The sequence below is a fragment of the Anas acuta genome, chromosome 3, assembly GCF_963932015.1.
Source record: "Anas acuta chromosome 3, bAnaAcu1.1, whole genome shotgun sequence".
Lineage (NCBI taxonomy): Eukaryota > Metazoa > Chordata > Aves > Anseriformes > Anatidae > Anas > Anas acuta.
In genome coordinates this window covers 63,877,980-63,904,697 of record NC_088981.1, presented here as the reverse complement: position 1 = coordinate 63,904,697, position 26,718 = coordinate 63,877,980, and the positions used below count along the sequence as shown (strand labels likewise).

Genomic DNA, 26,718 nt, shown 5'->3' with positions numbered 1-26,718 from the left:
TCAGTTTTCTGGAATTTTTATTGCAGGGTTTGTTTTTCAAGAAATATGCCAACTTCTGACCATTTTCAAAAGAATCACATAAAATAAGGAAATTCACTCGTTATTAGAATTAACTAACTGTTGTAAAAAAAATGATCATTACCTCATCAAATATAATCTGGAGAAGTTTGTTATTTCTGTAGTTTCTGTTGTTGTTTTTCTAAAACCAACTCATGTTTTTCTATTGTATTTGTTTTACATCTAACGCTATTACATTTTGTTTCAGCTGGCGGGCTTCATCTATGCCTGTTATGTTGTGAAATGTATTACTGAAGAAGAGGACAGCTGTAAGTACTAAAGCTTTATTACATGCAAAATGAATTCTGTTTTTTAAATCACCCTTCCACTGTGCTGGCTCTTGCTGACTTGAACCTAAATGCCTTACTATATTGTAGCCAGAACACGTTTTCTGTCCATCAATCTTGATCTATAATTTCCAAATGCCTGGAAGACAAAAGAGTTATGAAATGTAGCTTAAAAAAATACACACTCCTTTTTTCTGAATAGATTGTTGTAATTGTTTTTACCTCACAGTTTATCTTAAGATAAACACACACACACCAAAAAAAAAAAAAAATCCTAATTGGCAAACCCAACCTCTTTTTTTATGTTTGTTTGTTTGTTTGTTTTCTATTTTTATTATTCTATGCTGTTAACTATTTTCACATTAATAGGCTACCACTGAGGGTATAGCTCTTCTATGTTGACCTCTGTGTTGGCTTGTAAAAGCACTTCTGGCAAGAAATAGCTTTAGATCATTGCAGAACCTTCATTTATGGGAGGTGAAACCATAGAGTTCCTCTTTGTTCACGCTGTTCTCAGGGTACAATTACAAGGAACAAACTGAGTTCATAAAGATGTATGTTTGTGTTTCTTCTGCTTATTTATGTCAATAGAAGCCTGTTGAGCAGAATATGTTCTTAATACACGTTATGGAGCCAAGCCATTTCATTTTTTCCTCTACTCTAACCTTGATTTTTTAAAAAGGGCCACTGCAGCATTTCTGTACATGTTGAGATTCACACCAAAGCACTTCAGAATCAAGTATCAGAACTGCATGTAACTTTGATAAAATATACATGAATCCTAGAGAGAGTTTTGCAACAGGAAGCTAAAGGGCTTTTATTTGACTGAGAGCACTGCTAGAGCTGGTGGGGGTTCTTTTGTGTACTCTGCTGTGTATAGAAAACAGCTGAAACCCTGTAATGTACGGGTAATGCAGCGCCACTGTGAGCCGTCAAAGGAAGATTTAGTGCTGAAATCAAACCACACTTTGGAGGTCTCTCAGATGATGCTCCTCTCAGTTGTCTGTGTGGTTCTGTGGAGGTGAGGAAGGCAGGAGTAAAAAGAGCGTGTGGACAAGTGTGTAGAGCAGGGATATGCCATAAATATGTCTTGTCTTCTTAGTGATGAACCCAAGTCATGTATGCTTCCTCATATTCTCCAGCTTAGTGTGCTCTCTGTTCACAGAGCTAAAGTATGGTGATTCCTCGCTCCTCAAAAGAAATCCTTTTTAATACCATCCTGCCTTCTCTTCTGAGGGCTTAAATCTTTTTCATTCTTCTGTAATGCTTTAGGGTGTAATAGAAGTAAAAAGTGAGGAAGGGACTGGTGACTTGGCTCACTGAACAGGCACAGAAGTCAGAGAATATTTGGAAGATCTCTCCTGTGGGCTGTAAGACAGTGTTCCTGGCAGCAAGGTGCTGCGGCCAATATGCTATTGTTTTCTGCTCACTGCCAGGGGAGCTCCCTGGTGTTCAGAAGCCGCAGATTATCATGCTTCTTTGAACCTTTTCTTGTGGTTGTCTTACCCATTTTGAGGCCTTTATTAATTTTCTAGTATGCCTTCACCAGGCCCCCTCTCCTTGCCAATGAGCTGTCTCAGCTGCCTGGAAGAGCTTCACTGGAGCAAGACCCCACTCAACACAACATAGCCCTCGTGAGCACAGCCCATGTGGTCTTGCTGCCAGTGAGTTCTGGAAGCCTGGATGGAAAAAAAAAAATAATAAGATTAAAGGGAACTCAGTGGCAGAGTCATCCCAACACTGTACCAACTTTCAGACTAGATTTGGCCTCTTGAGATATCATAAAATGAAAGTGGCCTTACTTTCCACTGAGAGCTCCCCATACAGATACCCCTGACCAGGTTTGATTTCAGAATGTTTTATTTCCATTTAGATCTGTTTTCTTGCCTTTCCCTCCCTTTTGGCATCACATGACTCTATCACACTCCTCTGGGATGTAACGTATCTCTTATGGATGCCATGCTATTTAGTATTCATAAGTGGAATGAAGACAGCCCTCTTGCCCACAGTGTACTCCCTCCCCCAAGACTTGCTGGACATTTCTGCTAGTTCAGCAGAAAAATCTTTACTGTGCTGCCCACCAACCCCTGCCCTGTATGCATACCTGGTAAAGAATGGGGCTGGGGTTGTTCTTGTATGCAGTTTGGCAGCTGGTGCTTCTTCTGTGTGTGAAGATGTGTCAAATGAGAATCACAGAATCACAGAATTTCTAGGTTGGAAGAGACCTCAAGATCATCGAGTCCAACCTCTGACCTAACGTTAACAGTCCCCACTAAACCATATCCCTAAGCTCTACATCTAAACATCTTTTAAAGACTTCCAGGGATGGTGACTCCACCACCTCCCTGGGCAGCCTGTTCCAGTGTCTAACAACCCTTTCAGTAAAGAAGTTCTTCCTAACATCTAACCTAAAACTCCCCTGGTGCAACTTAAGCCCATTCCCCCTCGTCCTGTCACCAGGCACGTGGGAGAACAGGCCAACCCCCACCTCGCTACAGCCTCCTTTAAGGTATCTGTAAAGAGCAATAAGGTCGCCCCTGAGCCTCCTTTTCTCCAGGCTGAACAAGCCCAGCTCCCTCAGCTGCTCCTCATAGGACTTGTTCTCCAGGCCCCTCACCAGCTTCGTCGCCCTCCTCTGGACCCGCTCAAGCACCTCGATGTCCTTCTTGTAGCGAGGGGCCCAAAACTGAACACAGTACTCGAGGTGCGGCCTCACCAGAGCCGAGTACAGGGGGAATGATCCTCTACTAAGACAAGTCACTACAAAGCAACTCTCCCACAGCCCTGACATGCTTTCCTAGCTTCTGAAATGGTTTGTGAAGAACAGCAGAGGGTCTCTGCCATCTTAGCCACCTCCACATTCACAGGCATCACAGGGGAAATAATCTGGTTTTAGATCTCTGGTTTTCAGGACCACCCATACACATGTATGAGTGGGATGCCTTGGTGCCAAGCACAGAGGACCATAAGGACAAACCTATCAGGCCTCACCAAAGGGGCACCAAGTCTTGTTGAATGGTTGAATGAGACTGAATCAGTAGAAAAAATTTTTGGTTTGGACATGCTGAATATCAGCTCCATTTCTTCTACTTTGCTAATGGGTCATGGAAGCAACAGCTGCCTGGAAGAGAAGAAGAGGCAGGAACACTAAGCCTGCAAGAGTGGACAGAGAAAAAGAGAAAAAGTCAAGCAACCTCCAAGAGCCAGACAGGGGCATATTCCAGATTTTAACCAGAGGAATGCATCAGCACTGCTCAGGAGCAGAGAAGGTGCCTTCTGTTGCAATCTTCTATTGGCATGGATCCTCAACCATAGAAACACAATCAAGTTGCAAACTACTTCAGCTGAATTAGCTTTGCTCTCAGAATAATTGGAACAAGCTGAAAGAATAACTATTTCTCTGTTCTTTATGCAGATTTTATTAAAAGAACAAATGAGAGAGGGAAGAATTAAGCAAACATTTCACTAAGATTAACCTTCTCTAACCTCACTGAAGGATTAAGAATGGAACAATAAAATGATCAAATCAGGGTCACAACTAAGACTGAGTCAGCAAGCCTTGAGGTTTTAATCACCCACACATTAAATATATCCAGCAGCAGACCCCCTAAATCAAAGTACAAGTCTGCACTACCTCTCAATCTGCTTTGGGTTAATTCTGCACTGAGGATTAAAGAGGAAGCTGCTCTCCTTCTCATTGCAGTCCCAAGCAGAGCTCTCACACTGAGCACACCAGAGCCAAACTGCAGCTCCCATCTCCAAGAATCAGACAAGGGTGATTTTCTCCAGCTACTTCTCTTGTTGGTTTGTCAGTCTCAAAGGTCTCTTCTGCATCTTGTTCCCTGTGGTTGTGTAGGGAAGAGGAACTGTGAGGATCGCAGCACCTCAGGTCTTGGTCAGGGAAAGACAAAGGAGGATGGGTGTCCAGCAGGGCTGCTACCAACTCAGTGCTCTCCTTTTCACTGTTGCCACTGGTATGATGACTAAGCCATTGTCATTCTTCCTTCATTAGCATTATTTGCTGCAGCAATTAAAAATAAAGCATGGAAATGTCAGCAACAATCATTACTTGGAGGCATTCGACAGCAGTAAACTTCTCGGAGCTCCTCATTTGTTTTCTAAAATCATATTAGTCCTGCATTTTTCAAAGGCTGCACATTATTTTTAATAACATTGAAATGTTCGTTTAATGTGTATTTCCTTACTAGCAATTTGGCTCCCTGCTATAAGATGTTACTGCCTTAGTAAAGTAAATTCAATGTATTTTTGAAAATGTTATTATATATACAGATTTTTAGTGGAAAACTCTGGAATGCAAGCAGTGAAGCTGCATTCTCCTGGGGCTTTTTGTCTGTAAACACTTAAAAAAAAGAAACTTGTGTTACTGAAGTGGGAATTCTGCACACTCTCCTTTCAGATTCTGGTGAGGGAAAGGGGACTGGTTTGTAATTAGAGGGACAGCTCCGGCCAGGAAAGAACTCCAACCCAAATGTCAGGAGATAATGGAAAATTTAGCCTATTTTTCACAGTGAAATCCTAATCCACAAGGTTCCTTTGCAGATCCAGACGGGGTGTGTGTGGGGGGGGGCAGGGAGGAGTAAATCTACCCTATCAAAATTCCAAGGCAAACAAAGAAATCTGACCCATCAGACTGCTCCCAGAGTACCATGGAAAGTACCATATTAGCTGCTAGTACGGCTTTGCACTAGCATCTCACACTAGCAGGGATCCAGCTTGCATGTGTATCTTTTCTCTTGGCATTGTTTCTAGGTAAACCACAAAGCGAAAGAAATCACAACTAGGTTAAGTAGATTTTTGCGGCATATCCCCTTGAGCCCAGCATTTGGAGATGTCTGACACAGAAATAAAGCTCTAGCTAACCTTTTAAAATCATTTTACTTCCCCCTGTAAAAGCTTGAATTCAAGATTCTATTTGAATTACTGAGAACATTCAAGAGTACAATACCCTGGATAGTGGATATCTACTGGTGTGCAATACAGCATAACAGTTATGTGACAATAAACTCATTGCCAAACAACAACCCATTCTGAGATCTCATGCCTGACCTGGAAAGTACAAAGTTGGTGAAAAGATTTTCCTTTAGAAGACAATATTAAACTTATTAGTTGTAAGAGATGAGAAATTTGGACAAACATACAGGGTAGAGAGAGTAGACTTTATTTTTAGCTCTGTTACAGGCTCCTTTTCACCTATGGGCAGGTTATTTAACCTCGCTATACTTCTATTTTCCATATTTAGAATGGGAAATAATGACAGGGATAAACTCACAGGTGTGTTGCTTCATAACTTTGAGCTTCTAGGATGAAAGACACTATTGAAGTGCAGAATATGCTCGGATAACACTTTATTTCTGTGCCAAATGCTTTTCACAACCTGCTTAGAGAGACATTACAGAGAATTACTTTCTCGTCTTCCATCCCTGCTTAAAAATCTCTAAGACAAAGAGAAACTAAAAGAAAATTTCTCTCCTGTCTTCTGGTGAATATGGCTGTAAATTCTGAATACCAAGATGGGAGAAGCATAGAAAGAAAATATGGATGGAGCAGAAACTACTGCTGAGGGAAGTGCAGAAGATGACTAAAGCCATCTTTCTGTATTCAGGGCTGGGATCAAATGCAACTCCAGAGGTTATTGTCACAGGAGGCCTTTCTGATCTGTTCCCTCCTGGTGACATTACAGCTGGAGTGTTCAATGCAGCATTATTTGTTATGCTAGACTAGAGATAAGAATGGAGGTACCAGGTCTATCCAGCCTCATATCCAGAATCCAGCAATGAATAACACCTGATGCTTACTTGGACCTTTATTTGCTACATAAGCATATAAGAACACAGAAGGTTTGTGGTTCCCATAAAATTCTGGCAGTAATTTGCAGTTTAGGGACTTCCTTAGCCAGAAATGGTCTTGTTGCATTTAATTGCCCACAACATGATTTTCCTCCTGAACATGTCCCTCCCCATTTGAACCAAGAACATTTTAATCAAGCACAACCTCCTGAGTGAAGGAGTTCCAACTCAGCTTTATATTTTGTTAGCTTTGCCCTTACCCTTTGTGTAATGCACCCAGTATCTTGCAATGGAAAACACTGAACAGTCATTCTGCCTTCACTTCTTCCATGCTACCACAAGTTTTCTCGAACTTCACCAGCTGCCTCCTTCAGCTTTGCTGGGAATATTACAGAACTTGCGATCATTTTTGGTAGGTGAGAGGGGTATTCTGCAACTTCAAACCCTTTATATCATCAAAGTAATGGAAGCAGAATCTGTCATGAAGGAATGGCAGTATGGTAAGGAGAAATACATTTGCACTTTGTGGTCCCTCACTGATGCCACCAGACGTCAAGGATGGTATTCATCTCAAGTACTTACAATCATATGTAATTAGGCCTGCAGTTTAATGATCAAGTTTTCCACTACAGCCAGTAACACCAAAGAACATCTTGTCCTGTCTGTGTTAGACACCTTTCTTACAACAGGATGAATCACTGGGCTGATCTGTTTGCTGAGGAGGGCCCAGGTAGTCTAAAGAGGGAGCATAGGAACAAATTAACATAGCAACAAATAAAAGCCGATATTTAAAACAATTGTTCTCCAGCTGTTGAACAGGTCATTCATGAATGATAAGTCAATGAACAGGCTACAAAAGCTGAAGCTACGTCTTGTTTTTGCTCAGCTGTGCTCTCCAATTCACAGCCTGTAGCTAAATTAGAAGCTTTTTTGTTTACTTGTTTCATTTAGTGTGGTGACTACTACATGAACTAAGTAAAACAAAAGGAGGGAAATGGGATGCCTTCAGATGTCAGGAAGGCATCCTTATGCCTCCAGCTGATGGAAGCACAGAGGGAGGGAAGCCTTTAAAATTCCATAGTACTGCCTCATGCTTGTTATCCTGAAGAGAGTTGGCTTGGAGAACTGCACTGCCACTAGAAATATCTAGGATATTTCCTAAAATCTACAGGCAGGTAGTGATAGGATAATGGGGAACAGTTTTAAATTTAAAAAGGATTGATTTAGATTAGATATAAAGAAGAAATTCTTCAATATGATGGTGGTCAGGTATTGCAACAGATTGCCCAGAGAAGCTGTGGATGCCCCATCCCTGGAGGTGCTTGAGGCCAGGCTGGATGTGGCTTTGGGTAACCTGGTCTAGTGGGAGGTGTCCCTGACCTTGGCAGGGGGTTGGAACTAGATGGTCTTTCAGGTCTCTTCCAACCCAAGCTATTTGATGATTCTATACCTGTACAGAATCAACCCTTTGCAAATAACAATATCTGGTTCCTGAGTCATTATTTCCAGTCATGTCCTGTCTTGAAGAGGACTTTTCATAACAGCAGAAGGCTAGTGTTGAGCATCTCATTCTCACCAGTGCAGAGCAGAGGCACTTTACATCACACAAGGCTTGCTCGCTGGTTAGAAAGCACAGGCTGAAGATGTCTGTACTGCACAGTACAAGGCTGAAGCACAGGAAAAAAGCCTGGGGTGGGATGTGACAACTGAAACTGGCTGCATTTGAGATGTAAACAGACCTGAGTAGTCCAGGTGTCACAGGGCTTGGCAGACGTTACAATGTCTGATCCGGGATCATTTGGCACTGCACTGCAGAGAGAGAAACAAACTTAAAGCTCAGAGGAGGTGCAGTTTGTTTAAATAATAGCAAGTAATTAGTCTGAAGACAAAATCAGTGATGGCATTTTATAATTACAATTAATTTAAAGGTTAATTTCCTTTGGTGCTAAAATCTTATTTAAAACATTTACCAGGAAAGGAAATTAGGATGTTACTATCAAGATGCATAGAGTGCTTCTGGGAATCCATGCCTATTATCACTAGAAAATTAGGTTAGACTCAAAGTGGGAATTTCAAATCATTTTAGTGTATAATAGATGGTGGTCAGGGCCTTGAGTCAGAAGGGTTGCTAAGGGTAGACTGTACAATTTGCATTTTCTTTGTTTGTGGGATTAATTGCAAATGTTTCCAACAAAAGGGCTGGGTTTATACATGAACAAGCTTGACATGAAAAGAAAATTGGTTATGGATTGCTGCCTTCGTAACTAATGAAGTTGATGTTCAAGGAATCCCTAGGAGACAGGACTGTGGTATGAGACAAATATATAAATAAAATCACATGGGGGGAAATGGTGCTGTTGCTGTCTCCCTTTATGGTAATTTCTCTTCTCCCTTGCTGTCTTTCCTGCCACTCCCCTTGCATCCATCACCGCCTCCTGTGGGGATTGTCAGCTTCAAGTTTAAAAAAAGTGTAAATAACATAATGCGGAGCTTGAAGGAAGTAACATTTCCTTTCCAGCAGCTCATCACAATGGGATACTGCTTAATAAAATCAGTCCATTGTAACAGCCAAGGGGAGATACTTACCTTGCATCATTTTTTTTAACTATTCACCAGCCATGTTTTGTCCTGGCCAGGAAAGACATGTTGCAGAATTATTGGAAAAGTTCTGCACATGTGAAAAGGGAATGAACAATTAACAACTTTTTTACAAAGAAAGATGTATTTTATACTAAAACACTTTGTAAATATGACTTGTCCTGCCATGAATGAACTTGAGACAAAGAAGTCCAGATCAAGTAACACTATCCCATGCGGTTTCATCAAATCAGTGGCAGAAATGAGTTAGTGACAGATCTGATAAAAAAGCCATACTTTATTTGAAGAAATTCTCAGGTTGTTGTCACATCTGAATAGGAAGTAGTTGGAAAAACAAGGATAAATGTTTTGTGATTGAAAAATAAAACGTATTTGAAATCAGGCAAAAATATCAAAATTTGAGGTCTGCACAGAAAATGCATGGAAAATGGTTTCAGATGGACTGTCATACTCTGTTTTGATGCTGGTGAAAGACTTCATTTTGATTTGAATTGTTTGCTGATATTTGGTGTGGTTAGCCAAAATGAGCAGGTGTAACACAACCAGCCATGGCTATCCAGACTCAGTCCTGACTGACGGATGGCAATGTCTCAAGCAGGGGTGGTGACAGGTTGCTGCAGATGGACTAGGTTTGCTAAGCATTTCCTGTGGCCCCAGAAATGTCAGTGTTGTCCTCACTGAGAGCTCCCCGCAGTTTTCCACATGCCTGGAACATAACTGCTAAATTATTCTTGTCAACATGCCTTCTGCTAAAGTTTTCCTTATTACTTTTCCTTTCAAATATCTAGATAGGTCTTCATTAGCACTGGATTGTTAACTTTCATAGATTTGGGCCTTAATTCTCCACTTTGTTGCACCTACTGATGAGTCTTATTCTAATTTATTAGTGTGGTGGTCACAGTTGGAGGCCACTGCCCCAAGTATTTTCTTTTTCCTCCCTGTTTTCTTTTTTCCTATCTTTTTTTCTTTATTTTTCCTCTCTTTATCACTTGCCCATAGCAATGAACTGGATTAGAACAAATTTTTCCTAATGATTAAATTAATAAGCTCTATAATGATTCAGCCATGGTCTGCATTTTCTTTAATTCTTAGAAGGATTTGTCAGACAAAAACTGTTTCGGGGTTAGATTTTTTTGCTCAGAACTCAAGCATAAACATTTGAAAGCAAATAATTATTATCCAGCAGTGTCCAGGTCTGTCCACTTTAGAAAAACAATATACTCTGCAGACATAACGCTCCCACAGCTGAGTAGAGGTCTTTAACAGATGCTTTACTGAGCCTTGGACAAGCCCCACTGCAAGCATGGACAAGCATTGCAAAACCTTGCAGGGGTCATTTGGCAACCTACCTGACTGCAACCTTATTTCCAGGTCTATAAGCTTGACAGGTGGTTTGTTGAATTTATCAGGTATAAAAGGTGACTCCGACAGTTTCAGTCCAGTATTTCTCTTTGCTGCAGTTACACTCCAGTTGCTTCTTCCAGACTCTTGTTCTTGCCTGCTCTGCCCCCATCCCTGTTTCTGCCTCCAGCTGCCTGAGTCTTGCACCTGCCTCTGCTTCCTCAACCTGCTTGGTTACTCCTTACTACTTTCATCCTGGCTCCTTTCTGCTTGTTCAGGAGCTTGTTTTCCTACTACCCCACCACGGTACCTGTTGAAGGCATTGCTCTGGAGCCTGTTCTTTGCCACATCCTCTCTGAGGTTCTGCCATTGACCACACCCCTTCCTCACCTGGGAATCAGAGATGCATTTTGGTTAATCTAATTTCCGGACTCCATCATCATTTATCCTGCTGTTTTCTTCTGGGTGTTACCATGAGCTGGGTTCATCTTGAATGCAGTGTTCCTAATTACAGGGAATAGTGGTCTGTAATCTCTTACCTCTATGAAGGTGGTGACACCAGGTGTTGCTTATAAGGTTTCAAAACCCAGTGTACCTTCCCAGTCCTATGTTATATCTCAGAAAGGATGATCAAGAATCATCCATGGATCAGCAGTAATAGACACAGAAGAAGAACCTGTGGGACTTTATCATTCAGCAGGCATGTGTGATAAAGATGATAAGGCTGCCTTGTCCAACAAGAAACACGATAAGGAGAAAAGGATCCAGAGGAAAAGACTCTGAGGAAATTATCAGAGAATAATTGTGTCTATTGTAAAAGTAAACAGTAAGGAAATATTGACAGTGGTGCAGAATAGGAGATAAGAAACTCTGTAGAAATTAGCATAGGGCTTTTCCTTTGATAATCCTGTGGACATCGTTGTGGACATCAAATGCTACAAAGTTACAGTTTAAAAATGTGAAGTTTTAATTTTACCTGGCAAATGGGTGAGCTAAGAGCACTTGCTGCCTGTTGAGCAGTTCATTGTGCTGAGAGACCCAGGCTTTGCATCCAAGTCCTTATGCCATTACAGAGCATCCTTGTGCTGGTAGGGAGGCTTCAGCCACAGTTGCTGGCAGATGTGCTCCTTCCCCTGGCTTCATCCATGCTTCATGAGTCTAAATCGCTGTGCACTTAGTGCAAAGAGCAGTAATGTTTGATTATCATTGTAAACAAACTTTATTGAGACTGTATTCAAGCAAATCTCCTCCTGTGTGCTGTATTGTGTAACAGGCACCAGGCCATGCTCAAAGCATAAAAAAGCTAACTAACATGTCTGGAAGCGTCTTCATCAGTGAGGTGGGTAGCAGGACACTGGCGAAGCTGCAGGAGCAAGAGTGTCAACATATGCTCTTTTATGTATTTTTTTTTCCATGTGTCATTTCCAAGGCTATTAAAAACAAGCTTAATTTTACTCCCCTCCATTTTTTCTGAATTTGGCCAGCTTTTAGCTAGCAGTGTTTGTGCACAGCTCTCTCTCTTGCATCAGACACTTGCACACCAACAGTGCCTACAGTGACTTAATTCACTCCCAGTCAGGAGCACAGTGGAGTGCTTTGCTGTGGCAGCAAATTTGATCACTGCACCTCTGAGGCCAGGGAAGCCATGTCTTTGGCCTCCTGAACATCAGTTATCAGTTTACATCAGTGCATCAGTGCATCAGTTTAACACCTTACATATCAGATGTAACACGGATACACCATGTGTACTCTCTGCTGGACTGCACTGTGTTCAGTCACAATGTGTGTGTGCAAGAAGTATCCATGTGTACATGCACATATGCTTCCCTGGTCACAGTCTTTTTAAATGGTGCCATCTTTATTACATACAATTGTAAATTTGTAATATTATGTTGGTGCTTTAGATTCATGAATATATTTAAGGACAAGCACAATGCCAAACACTGTACAAACAAAAACATCAGCCCTGTTTCTTGGGGCTTGCCATCTATGCATCAGACAACAGGTAGCTGGTGGGTACAGGCAGAAAGGGAGCACAAAGAAACAATGAGCAAATATTAATCCCTGTTAGACAGGAATATCAGTACACTGACACTAATGAGGGGACTGCTTATTAAGAACTTCTTGGAAGGAGAGAAAGTATTTGGAAATTTTACAAGTACGTGGGTCAAGCTAGTAACACAGGGACACAATTTAGCTTTTTAAAATGGAAGGAGGATATACTGATGCACAGTCTCTACAAAAGGCTTGAAATGTAAAAAGATTTAGCTTCTGCTTGATGTGATGTGGAAGATGTAATTACTAGCAGGATGCAGAGAGAAGTAATTTAGCCAAAGCAATGAGCCCTGCAGCTTTTGCCTCCTTAATTCAACATTTGGTGAGTTCAGAAAAGGAACAATTGCGGTGTTTGACACCAAGAGCCCTGGGTAAATGTTATAGCTGTGTCAACAGATAGAAGAGTCTTCCTCTTCAATATGGAAAATAATCTTCAGAAATTAAATCATACATAGTCCAGACAAAAGTTGACATCTAGTTTATAACCCCAAGTGAGAGTTAGACCTGTGCTGTCGTTCTCTGTGAAGGTCAGAAGGTTAGGGAGGAGCGACCAAGAGTTTTTATATATTAGCCATGCAGAACTGGAAGTGATGTTTAACTACTCATGGGTAAATACCACAGAGAGAAGATGAAATTTTGGTTTGTATAGAAGGAGCGAAGTGAGTGTGTGCCCAGTACTCTGTGACACAAAGGTTTTGAGAAGAAAGCAGTGGCTGTGCTGGATGACCGTGGAGAGCACCGTGTGTGCTGGGCTACCAAAAACCCGAATTTGGATAGGAAGGGGCAATCTGATTGTGGTTCCAGCTGCTTGCAAGAGGCAGAATACAGGACAGGAGAAATCCTCTATAGAACTGGGGGAAAGTAGGTATAGAAGGTACAGGGCTTTTTCCCAACCTTTCCCTTTCCTTTTCTTCACAGATATAGCCACACGTCCCCTTCCTCTCTTCTAAATCCTATATCCTTTAATAACTAGCCTGCACTGATTTTTGCTTTCCTACTAAAATGCAAGGAAAGCTGTAACATCAGTAACACTTCTACACACATATGTCCTAACTGACTATTTGGGTTCACATCCTAAGCTCATATCATTGCTTCAATGAAGCCGCCGAAGGTATGAAAACATATAGCAGCTGAAGACCTGATTCTTTTTGCTTCTGTATTTATATCTCACAGAGGAAATTTTCTACTAGGAGAATAGTATCCAGTCCTGTTTGTTGGTTTGTTTGTTTGTTTTCTTCTGTTTCTTTCCTTATGTTTTTTACAGGAAAATATTACTGCTTTTATTTCACACAGTTTCCTTCCTTTTCATCTTTTTTTCTGTGCACATATATCCTAATTTACTGATCCTTTTACACATTGCAATCTTCCAGAAATCAAAAATGAGAAAACCATTTGTGTTTCCCGTCTTGTCCTGATATGCAACAAAGACAGTGGAGACTGGGACTGTGAACAGAGGTTAAAACTTCACAACCCTGAGGGTGCTTAGTAATAGAAAATATGTTCTTATTTTGTACCATATGTACTGTTTGTGTTACAGTTATAACCACCATCATATGCCTTACAAGCCCCTTAACACCACCAAAGGAAGAAAACAGACTGAATTTCTTATAACATTTTTCACAAACAAATAGTACTATTATTATCCTATTTAAGTCCAGCTAGAAAAATAAGCATCTCAGCACCCAGTTGTTCAAATGAATGGGATTCTGTGATTGTTTGTATATGTACATGTGATTTTACTGGAGAAAGACACAATAAAAGAGCCACTTCTTATAACAGTGACAAGTAAGATGAATGTGAAATAGAATAGTCAAAAAATGTGTTTGATGGATAAGGTTAATGATGGAAGCCTCTGTAGTGATTCCGCTAATGAGCCGTGCTTTATTCATCTCATGTTACTGCTGCCAGGAATGTATCAGTTGTACAACACTTTAAGTGACCTTTCAGGCACAGCCAGGATAAAATGCCTGCAGAAAGGGCAGCATTTTGCATGCTTTAAGAAACTAGCTCAGAGTCCACAGGGAGCTTTTAGCACAGTCTGGGCACCTCAGGCTTTGCAGTGCTAACTGAGAAACTGCCACCATGAAGAAAACTTGCTATAAAGAAATTGCTAAAACGCTCTTGCATTGGAATTCACATCCTCTTATTTACCTTTGCCTACCTTGCAAAGTTTGTTGTTGAATGTAAGAAGTCATTGCATGTCTCTAGCAAGGTCTCGATAGTATCTTCTGCCCTACCATAATTTGGTTACACAAGTAGGAGCTTCCACTGTCAGCTTACCACAAGAAAGTCTCTTCAAGCTTGTCTTGTTTGTCACTCAACAGTCTGCTGTGTTAACACTTGGTGTTTACTTGTACAACAGGGCAAAGATGAATGCATGCAAGATGTTCAGTGTGAATCTTTCTCTCATGCCCACAGAAACTTGTTTTGCTTAGAGAAATCTTTTTTCTTAAAACAGTGGTTTAGTTTTCTGAAAACAACCCTAGAAGAATACTTAAGACCTTTTACCCCATGACTGCAAAACAGAGTATCTATGCTTGCAGCCTTCTAATAATGATTTAATGGTTTACTGTTTGCTTGAAGGGTCTTGGGAAGTACACAAGAAATACAAAGCAGGACAAATGTATATAAGCAAAGGGACAGGGATTGACACCAATGAGATAATCTTTCCATCACACATATTTTTTGACTTGTCAGAGGTCAAGAGTGAGAAAAATAGGAAAACTAGGGGGAAAAAATAGCTACGGAAACGACATGCCCATTCTTTTTGCTGCAGCCATTCTTTTTGAGATTTTTTATACTTCATCCCAGCTTAGCACTTCACTCAACAACATTCATATTGTCAGTTTTTCATTCTCTGCCTATAGATTTTGTGTACTTCCAAAGATATGACAAAATTGTAATAAAAGTGTTTGTTTTGTTTTGTTTTGTTTTCTGATTGTTATGGGCAGTGAATAAATAGGAAGGTACAAACTGTATTTATCTTGATTTTGGCAAGATTTTAACCCTTTGAGATATTTGCTCTGTCGGGCAAGCAAGCCAGAGAAGCACTACTCAGATGCAGTCATTATAAGTTGGGTGCAGAATCATTTAAAATTGTGTTCAAAATTTAGCTATCAGCTAGCTGGGATGACATTTCAGATGGGATCCCAATGGGACTTTGGCTAGTGAAAAATTATCTACATTATTTGTGTTAACTGCAAGGGTGTTACATTTTGTTACAGCAAGGGTAAAACATTTAGGAAAAAATTCAGATGAAATCAAGCTGAGAGGGCTTTGGGCACTTGTGCAGGTAAGATCAGAACCCAGAATGATCTCAAGAAGTGGCCTGAAATCAATTGTTCCTGTTAGTCCTGATTTGTGCACCACAGTGTAAGAAAAATATAAATAGACTGAAGAAGGATCGAGAGAGCAAATCTAGAGGCTTGGAAAACATGGGCTGCAAGTAAAAATAGAAAAGAAAAAAAAAAAAAAAGAAAAAAGTTGTGCTTAAATCTGGAAAAGATGGATGGCATGAAAATACTTTTTGAAAATATTAAAAGTAGTTATAAAAGAAAAAAATGATTCATTTGTCATCATATCCATTGGAAGAAAAAGTCCAAAAGTAGAAAAGGAGTTAATTTGCAGGAAATTACATTTAAATTAGACATTAGGAATTTAGGTTCATGGAAAGGCAACACAAAGAGACTATAGAACTTCCTTCATTACTGATGTCAAGGATTAATTTAGTAAAACATCATTCTGGTACAGAGGTATACTTAATCCTGCCACAGAGCACAGAATTAGCTGAATGACTTCTGCACAGGTCGTTCTGGCCAGGGCGAAAAGTAGATAACAGGTTAAACATGCCTATGGTTGCAATGGAAGCATACAGTGGTGCTCCATCCTTGTATTTTCGTGGCTCTTTGCTTGTGAGCAAGCGGTGGGCTAAGGGTAGGACTACAAGAACATGATTTCATAACATCTGGGCATCATGCAAAGACATTATTAAGTATGGCAGATATTGAGGGGTAGCTTTGTGCAAAATAATCTCTTAAATGCTAATTTTAAGGGTACGCACCACTGTGAAAGTTCTTAAACCAAGGGTTATATATCTACTTTTTGTGAATTTTATGTGAATGTTACTATGTTTATATCCACAAGAAGCTATCTTCTATCAAATATTTCTTTTTTTCTTTGCTCGTTTGTTTTAATGTACAGAAAGCCAATCTGTCAGTACCAGAGCCCAGACTTGTGAAGAATGTACTTCTATATCTGAACTCTCTGGCCCTTTTCTTTCAAATCAAAGTCAGACTCACATCTGATATGTGAGAGACAATATTTCAGGGATGAGAGTTGCTGATAAATAACCCCCAAAAGCCAATAGTCAGGTCTCCTGGTGCAAAGGAAGCAAAGGGTGTGCTTTTACCTGTGTAAAGAGAGTGTTATATCAGAGAAACAGGGGGCTCAGAGTCAGATGAGATTGAATTGCCCTGGAAATTGTTTAAAATAAACATGAGAAGACCATTGGGAACTGCCAGTGTTGTGAATTAATAAATAACAACCACCCTGCAACCTTCCTACAGACCTCCAGTGCCTTGAGAGAAATGCTGCTTTCCTTAGATCTGTGCAGTCTCATCTCTGAAGCTCAGATAAATTGTTCCAACTTTCTGTGTATTGCAACCCGAATGTCAAAGCAGGGAATCAGAGAAACTTCTGTCTCTCAAACAGTCAGATCAATGTGCTTCCTCCTCTACATCTCTGAACCACAGTATGTCAGCAAGCCAGATACAGTAATGACAGTCAGTATTCACACCAATAAATGAATGATTTGCAGCATTTGTAATACCTAAACAGCATGTTGTTTTGTACTCATCAGGAGGTCTACATGAAAAAGAGTGATATGTGGCTCTTTCTGATAGACAGATAGCTCGTATAAATCACTTATTGTCTTTCTGTGATTTTTAATTTATTTTCATTTAAAAGCTTAAAGAGGGTCTTTGAGCTTTCTCCATTTTTTTACCCTTTTTATGTATCTCCACAATTGGCTGGTCTTGTTTTAATAGATTATTAGGGGGTCCATCAAAAATAGTCTTTGTTGTCTCTTGAATGATAATGCTGATCACTCACTTCTGAAAAGATATTTCTAACGAAAGCAATTTGCCCATTTTTCAGTTGATTTCATAGGTGGATTTGACTCTTACGGCTATCAAGGCCCACAGAAGACATCTCATCTACAGCTACAGCCCATGTATATGTAAGTATTTAACTCCTGAGATATTCTACAGAATGGCAGGCTGATATTAAAGGATCATTAAACTGAAAGATGATGTGACTTAAAAATTCAGAATAGGCAGAAGCCTTTTTGATAGACTGAATTCAGGCTACACTTAATCACCAACATTGCTCTTCTATTGCATGATAATGATTTCTTACAGCAAGATACAATGTGTCACAGTTGTTTAAATAACTCTTAGCTCTCACCTGATTTTACCTCGTTTTCATTCAAGCAGATTCCACTCAAAGGCAATGAGAATTTGGTTTAGTAAGAACTAGTCAAAGCTGACAAAACTTGGATGCCAAAAAGTGCTTTCTATTAAGATTTATCAATAATTAAGCAACTTGATAATTTACTGGATGTATTTAGCATAAGTGTTTACTTAGACAGGTATCTGTTCACTGAAGCACCTCTGTACCCCATTTCTAGTCTCCATGAAGGAAAGGGAAGGAAAAGGAAGGAAAGAAAATTGACAACATACTGTTTTCAAAACCAGTTTAAATATTGTTTTTAAAACCAGTTTGAATAGAAGAGAGTATATTATATATCCAGTAAGAGTGACAGTTCCATCCACTGCCTAGAAGTGCAGTCAGACACATAATAAATGTCAGCACATAGACACAACCGGAGTACATTCACACTGGAACTCACACCCAGCCATAGACTGGTCCAGAAATAATCATTTCCAAATATTTCTTGTGCCAGCTGCAATTCAGAACAGCCCTGACTGCCTAGATAAATCATACCTCACAGCCTTTTGAATTCTCTTTTACTTACCCTCACTAGCTGACATAACAAAAGTACAGCAAGTAACAGCTCACAAGGCCACGGCATTTATTTTTTTCCTTTGTTACTCTTCTAACCATTTATTTTGAGGAAAAGTACTAAATACAGGCAAACAATATCTGTCCCAACACATGCTCCATACACCCTTGAATGTAATTTCATTTATGCTGCTTAGTGGAAGTCTGCTAATGGATTGGTAGCTTTCTGCATGAAACTGCCATTTATTACTTTATCAGCAGTACAATCAATTCTGTGGTAGTGCTTAGGATCGGGCCCTTTGGGAGCTTTGCTAGGAGCTTTTTAATAATCTCAAATTACAATAGTGCATGTCTCCAGTGCCACCTTAACTTCAGTTTCCCATCTGTCTGTGCTCAAGTAAAGATTTTTCACCTGCACTTTTGGCATAGTACTGTGCATTTAGAAAATGTTATTTCCTTCCTAGTACTATGTGTGGCTCATAGGTACTTAGAGCAATTCTCATCCTATTTCGTTCTCGGTATACCATACCTTGTCATCAACATATGGAGCCCTCTAGCTGAGATATTATCCCATTCTCTTTATGATCTCAGTGTTTCTTCCAGAACAGCAGATTACATTTACTAAGCATCTTCATCCTGATGGGAAAGAAAACTAGACCTGTGGAAAGAAGGAAATATTTTTAAGCTTGTAACTGAGACAAAGAGATGTATGATGAATCCATGTAAACCATGTTCTGCTTTATTTCAGTGCTGCATTCTCACCAATATATAGGTGATTTTGCTGTCTTTACTGAGAGACAGAAATCTGTATGTAAGTTGACATTTGTCCAATCAACCCACAAAAGTATTGCCGTGTCCCAGCAGCAGTCAAAGACACTGCATATTTCCCTCTGACTATATAGTATTTGACAAGGTTTTCTAGAATCACTATAGCTTGTCCTTAAGAGGCTTTTACAGCATTTAGTAATACCTTTCTGTTATTTACATCTGAGGCACACTAGGAACACATGCATATGTATTTACACTGTAGTTGCTCCATAAATGTAGGCAGGCCATTAGTCAGTGGAGTGACAAATTCGAATGTCAAATTAATCAAGCCGTTGTTTGATCTGCTGGTAGCTCTATTTACAGCAATAAAACATATTGGAAATCAAAACACACTGATATGGTAACAACAGGCTATGCTAGATGTTGTAAAGCATTCTTTGTTGGGTGGAAGATTTGGTTCCTTAGGGATCATGTCCACCAAAGAACATTAGCCTTAGCCTCCGTAGTATTCAAGGAGAAGAAAAAAAAATAAGCACTTTACATTACTCTCTGGCCACTGTAAAGTCACCTGGACTTTACAGTGTTCAGCATCCCTTGGGGATGAGTAAAATATAAGAATCATTTGACATAGAAAGGCAGAGGATGGAATGGGAAAGACCTTCTGTTTTATGGAGTTCATTGCCACACTCTCAAGAGGATATAGTCACATCCATCCAGGATACAACTATATCCCTACATATCCATATTGCTATATCCATATAACTATTTCCATAAATTTATCAACTACTACAAAAGAGCTTTGAATCCTAAGGCAGTGGAAGATATATTAAACATCATCAAAAAAAACAAAAAAAAAAAAATTGTAAAGACAACTTGTGGCCACCTTTGCGTGCTCTACTATTCAGGCTTACAGCAAGTGTAACTCATGTGAAGCTCTGGTTTATAGGAGAAACAGGAGATAGCTTATTTTATATCAGCTGGCTACTAACTACTGTCAAAAACACAATGACACTTCTTTCTTTTATCTATGGTATAGGCCAGTATGTTAGGAATGGAAAGTAAAGGAGAACAAATGACCTCAGCTTTGAAGAACTTGCCAAAACAATATCAGCTTATAATGATTATACAGGTTCTGACAAAATGCAAATTTCAACATGTATTTCACTAATAAATGTAGAGAACAACTCCTCATTATTCACTATATCATTTTATATGCTGAAACAATACAAAGACATATAGTGTTGTGTCATCATCCTAATACTGCTTGCAGACATGAATTGATTTAGCAGATTACAATGTCACAATCCCATCAAGACAAACTTTTATTTCAATTCAAGCCAGACAGATTTACATCTAAGTGATTTAAATCAATTTGAACTGTTTTATATATGCACAGTTTAATTACTATCCTGAAGGAATGCTGACTTTAGTAATTGCTAACTATTAATATGTACTGTTTTGCAACCAGAGCGTTTTCCTGTTGTGACAAAGTTAGTACTTCATTTTGTTAATTTGGAGGTTATACTGAATCTACACAAACTTGTACAATCAAATAATTATAATGATTTATTCAGGCTCTTCATTTTTACATTTCTATTGTGTCAGGACTACTTTAACCAAATAATTATTACTTTTTATTTGTGATATCTATCAAGCTCTACTTATAAGAACATTCAAACCCAATTTAAATGCACACAGTACATTCATATGGAGTTTCATCAGTTATGCAAAACTACCATAAATGAATAAGATAGGGAAAAAAAATCTTGATTCACAGAAAAGGAAGCATTATCTGTAGACAGTGAATTAAGGTAGCTATCTCTGGTTACTCTTTCCATAAATAGTCTAATGTTATTAGATTGAGACTCACTTTATTTCTTTTCTCTATAGTTTAGGCTTTGTCTTCCAATCATAACTCTCCTTATCAACTCTCCCAACTTAAAATTTAATTTAAACCAGCTTATTTTTTAACAGAAAAATATATTCAACTTAAAATTATGTTTTAAATAGAAAACTGGTGTTTAGGAGAAGGATTCTTATCATGACTTAATTGGCTTTTTTTTATTATTTAAGTGCCAACAGCGTACTTTATGCTGTACAAGCCAAGAAGCCTGTCCAGTCCCTTCAAAATGAATATACATTTTAACGGGACAGAAAAGCTGCTCATATACCTCCTCGCAGTGTGGCCGCAGCTGATGTCCTAAAAACCAGCTTCCCAGCATTCTGTGCTGGAGATGCCAGTGCTCATCTCCAGACAATGGGACAAGAACACAATAAGATGATGGAAGAGAGAATTCATCTCTCGGAAGGTGACCAAGGAAGGTGACTAAACAGTCTATGGCACTGATTCTGCACATATAGAAAAATGCGGTTATGGTTGTGGAACATTGCTGCACTGCATGATCACAGTACAGAGGAGGGAGAGGAGAGAGATTTTTCTATCTTTGTTTGTTTGTTTGTTTCACAGTAAGTCTGTTCACTCAAGAAAAAAGAAGTAAAGAAAAAAAAAAAAAAAGAAAAAAAAAGCATGCATGCCTGATGCTGTGTCTGATGCTGATGCCTAATGCACTGGAGAAATTGCTCAAAAGCAGTTTAGTCCTGAAGTGAAGCTTGCACTCCCTTGTGTGCAATTGTGAGAATCCTTTCATTTTATATATATATACATATATATACACGTATATATAAATATAGAAGCATACTATATATACATAGAAACACATAGTTATGTGCATTCATACCCCTACATATGTACATGTAACTATATATACATATGCCTACCTATGTGTATTCTGCTACTTGAACCTTGCTTATGACAGTTTCTATGGGATTAAACATTTTTCCAAATGTGGAAAGGATTTTGAGTCAACAACTTAGGAACAGAGTTGTGGGGGTGCTAATACATTTGCCTTAGTATTTGTTCCCATCTTTTCTCTCTGTTGTGTTTACTTATGCATTATGTTTGTGACGGCCTCCTAGCCTAAAGCTGTAGGTAATTGTACAGATAATTTTGCATAAATTTAACTGAACATACCAACTTTTTATCATTTATGTTAAATTAAAATTATATATATATACATGTATATATATAAAGGGAAGGAGAAAAGAAACATAAGCAAAACACAATACCTGGCACCTAGAAACTAGGCCACTTAATTACCAAGAGAGTCAGCAAGTTCATGCAGTGCAAATCTGCTGTGTTACTGTCTCCTTGAGCTGTACTCCAAGAATTCAGACTCATGTTGGTGGAATCCAGATATCATGGGCAACATATTATTTGAATAAATCACCAGTTAAGTCATGACTAGTAACCAACAGGATCTTGTCTGTATTACACTATGAAAGACGGAGTTACAGAACTTGGGTTAAAGCACAGTAGTCTTTAGATTGACAGGGGTTAGTTGACTAATGATATATTACTCCTGCTTGCAGTATGGTTTGGAATGGTTTGGAAAACCTGTGCTGACTTATCTGATGATGTTCCAAAGGGAGAGAAGTGATCATCTCAACAAATACCTTTTCTCTTCTGTTCTCTTTAACCCATGCACTGCTGAGCTGTTACTGGTCGGTGGCTTAGTCTTGCTTGCAAATGGGTACCAGAGCAGTAGGGCAGTGATCACATATGTTTCTGTTGGATTATATGCATCTTTCTTTTCCTTTCTTTCTTCTAGGTCAAAGTAACATGGAGACTACTCAACGTGGGCTGGAGGACCTGTCAAAGAAACTGTTTTGAGATTGTCCCTTGGTTCTTCAAAGAGCAAAAAAAATCCTTTTTGTGCTAAAAAAAAAATAAAAAAATAAAAAATAAAAAGGCTGATTGAACAATGAGACAAAACACAAGATATACGTTCAGCCCTCTTTCTAACAGGTACTAAGGAGATGCCCCAGACCCTTACTTTGGACGTCCTGCCTCCCAGAACCAGAGGGCCAGAGCAGATGGCGTCTCCGCACCCCAGCCACCATCAGAGGGGCCCATCCAGATTAAGACATGAACCCAGCCAATTTGGTGCTTTGGAGCCCCCTCCACACTCCTGGCTACATCAAGTCTCATCAGTCAACATAAAACTAAAAATACCAGGATGACCTTGCAACAGAAGTCAATAGACAGCACGTTGTTTGCCCTGAAGGCTGTACAGTTCATACTTGCCTTAACCCAACTGCATTGCACATCAGAGAAACTCAGTGCAAGCTTTCTGAAGTAACGTCCTTTAGGCTCAACACGCTGCTGTTAATTCTGAACAATTTCTAAGTCAGTGTTTTTTTTTGTTTTGTTTTGTTTTGTTTTCATGTCAGGGAATAAGGCTCTGTTGCTCCATGGCTCCAGAGTGACCAAGTAGAAAACTGCCAGCTATCAGAAAAGTGCTTTACCTTTGAAGCTTCACAGTGGTCAAGAAACACACAATTTATAATGGTTAAATGAAAAAGAAAAAAAAAAAAAAAAAGAAAGAAATTAGATCTTTTGGGGGGTCAGGGTGGGGAAAGGGGTAATATAAACTAATAATTGAACCTACTGGAAATAAGCAGCAGAAACAGTGCTTCTTAATCCCGCTGTTTTTATTTATCGCACTGTAGGTGCTTTTATAGCTATCTCTAAATGTCTTTTACTAACTACAGAGACATCTGCAAATTTCTATAAACAAAGGCCAACTGAATATGTACTAGCTATGTTTACTCTTTTATATCTAATTTCAACTGAAAATTCTCTGTAAGTGAGCTTTTTTTTCTAATTGCACCATAAGGGAACTATATATATATTTTTTTGGTTTTGGCTGGGGAGGGCAGGGAGGGACTAGTTGAGTTGAAGAAACATTGGAGACCTTTTTGTGGTATATTTGGGGGATCTGTTGTGTGTTAGAACGTGTATTTTATCTTCCTGTATTATTGTGGCTGAAAAAAAACTGTGCTGTTACGTAGTTGGCAACAAGATGCCTTTGGGAATTTTGCTAGTAGGTCAATGTGTATATGAAATACTCTGAACTCCTAGGAACATATGTTTTGTTCTAATTCTGATCTGTATTTTCAAGCACTTAGGTGGCTTTCATTAGAAGAAACCAATATTTTGCTCAGGCTTTTCAGGAACTTGGATTGTCATTGTTTTTTTGCTCAGACCCTGCACAAGCAAAAGCACACACCTACCACACCTGAGGTGACCATGTAGCTGTTGAGGGCAAGAGGAAAAGGTCAGCACTTGGAAAGGCTTAAGCTATCCCCAGGTGAATCCCTTTCCCTTGTTCATCAAACCCTCATATCCGCATGGCTTCTGAGCTCCCACAGCCCACACACTAACTCCACTCATCCATCCCTATACAAACCAGTGCCCTTTGCTGTGTCTGCATGGATGTAAAGTGTCACAAACCAACACTCTGGACAATGACAGAGGAACAGGCATTCATCAGTGAAGATATGGGACACATTCAAGAATTATACTTACATTTATTCAGTGAGATTTTATATCTGTGTGTATGTGTGTGTGTGTATGTTTATGTTTATGTAATACACAGGAATAACTATTGGCAGGGGCTGCATAATCCAGGGAGTGTCTGATGCACGGGTCCAAGAACTCCAGCCCAAGATCCTGCTCATGATTTCCTGCATGAATTAGGCAAATCACTTAGGCCTGATCCAGTAGAGTACTTGTTGGATCTCAAGTTCAAATTTTCAGATTTGGGCACCTGAAATTCTGAGCTCATTCTGGGTAGATCTGCTTTCACTTCCTGGAAAATCATGCAGCTTCCAAGTGCCAGGCTGAAATTTCCCATAACCTGACAAATTTTGAAAGTTTCTACTTTTATGTAATATTTAATAGAGCAGTTGTATCATATTAAACACAATGTAGAGATTTAAATGGAATTAAAATGGCACAGCAGGGTATTTTAGCTTTCCCTGTATGAAAGTTAGTCAAAATCATGTTTCTATAAGAATTTTTAACATGAAAGGAAAGCAGTTTAGGCACTTAGGCAATGTTCCAGTTTTCAGAAGATAAATTTTCATACCTTTCACTGACACCCCACAGAATGGCAACTACTGGTAGTTAGCAGTTTTAGAAGTCAGACAATTTAATGAAACATCTACACATAGTTTTTAGGCCTAATTTTAATTTAATAAAAGAAATGGCCTTAATTTCTCTGTGTCTTAGTCTTCCCATCTTTAAAAAGGGAATAATATGTGCCTCACAGGCTTTGTAAGAGGTATGAATTGTTCATGTTTGTAAAGTGCTTAGGAAATAGGAAGCACATTTAATAATTAAGTATTAAAATGATAAATGCATATTCATATATTACACATAAGGTAGATATACACACACACATACACACAGCATACATATATATATGTCTATATGAAGTTGATATTCATAACCCTGCTTAAGTTGCAGTTAGAGCACCACCATTAAAAAGAAATTAGGACTGTTGACTACTAAACTAAATGATTAGTGGACAGATCTCTTCTGGAAGCAGTTTAGAGCACAGTAATGTGAGAATATCTGGATGACATTTTTGATTTGTACAGCTGTATCCTCCTCAAAATCCAGTAAAGAATGTTATTTTTCTAGGCTGGGCTTTTGTTATAAACTTAAATATTCAGAAGGTAAGAGATACAATCCAAATGTGTCTTTTTTTTTCTTTTCTTTTTGGCATTTGTTAATTCTGAATGTATTTTTAACAAAAGTGATTTTTTTGACTTACTAGTGTAATTTGCATTTTAAAAAATAAATGGAAATAATATAGGTTTCCAAGCTATCCATGGCCCCCTGCTGCTATTCACAACTTATAGGAAACTAAAGATTACTGCTACCAGCTGAGCAATAATGTGGGATAAAGAATCCTGTTACTTTTACATGATGACAGTCCTGGTCTGTGCAGTGTATGGATGTGACACCACTGAATAGAAAGTGCCAGGTCATGACACCATTTTAACTCAGTCATAGGTAGCATGCATTTTCATTATCACTGACACTAAAAGGTTTCTTTACAAGGCTAACTGCAATAGACTCTTTCCTTAGAAAGCAGCTTTTTTTTTGCACACTCATCAGGAATTTTAAGCCTATGATAGGTTTACAGTTGCCAACAGTGTTAAATACAGCAAAAGTAATCCTTGTTAAGAGGGAGCTATGTAACGTGGATATTTCCACTGCATTCATTTTCTTTTATATGCTGTTCATTGTACCTACACCAAAATGATGAAATCCTGTCTTAAGTGACATCTTTACAGAGCTCATGTATATTGACAGCTTGCCTGAGGTCATTTAGTAAAAGTGAAGTGGGACAGTGAATATTTTGAGATACGTGGTTGTGCTCTCTTCAGACTATTCTTTAGTAAGATAGTTCAGTAATTATTGCCTTTAGGATTTTTTATGCTATAATTATAGTGCAAGTGATATTTTTCAGTCAGGTAAGGAGAAAAGGGTTGGGCTCCACTTGCTTAATTTAAGTACTGGTTGCAATACTTGGATGTTGTACAGCATTTTGAAAAAGGCTGATGCAAAGTGTATTGATTTGTGGATGTCTCCAGAAAGGAGTGGTTGTTTACTCAGTCTCTGAAGGTTTTATCATTTGTACTCTCACCCTCTATTTGAACACACTGATAGTAGGCAAAACAAAACTCCACACTGCACGAAGCCTTCCAGCTTGTAATATTTTTATTTCCAGTTCTCTGTTTTCTTTTTAAATGCAATTACTCAGAGGACAACTCTGAGTAAATTCCATCCAAACCCAAATCTGAATTTCCATTCAAAGATGGGAAGTTCCGTAAATAGACTATGTGTATTTCTTTCTCTCTCCTTCTTCTCT

The 26,718-nt window shown here is 39.0% G+C and overlaps 1 protein-coding gene across 3 annotated transcripts in view; it reads left to right on the top strand.

Moving 5' to 3' along the window:
• Positions 1-25,668, top strand: part of NKAIN2 (sodium/potassium transporting ATPase interacting 2) — a 576,006-nt gene extending 550,338 nt beyond the window's left edge. For all 3 annotated transcript variants that reach the window (XM_068677540.1, XM_068677538.1, XM_068677539.1), the window contains 3 exons: positions 266-326; positions 17,300-17,381; positions 22,603-25,668. In XM_068677540.1, coding sequence (XP_068533641.1) covers positions 266-326; positions 17,300-17,381; positions 22,603-22,612 — 153 coding nt within the window. In that variant the 3' untranslated portion in view covers positions 22,613-25,668. The remainder of the gene's footprint in view (positions 1-265; positions 327-17,299; positions 17,382-22,602) is intronic.
• Positions 25,669-26,718: the final 1,050 nt, after the last annotated feature.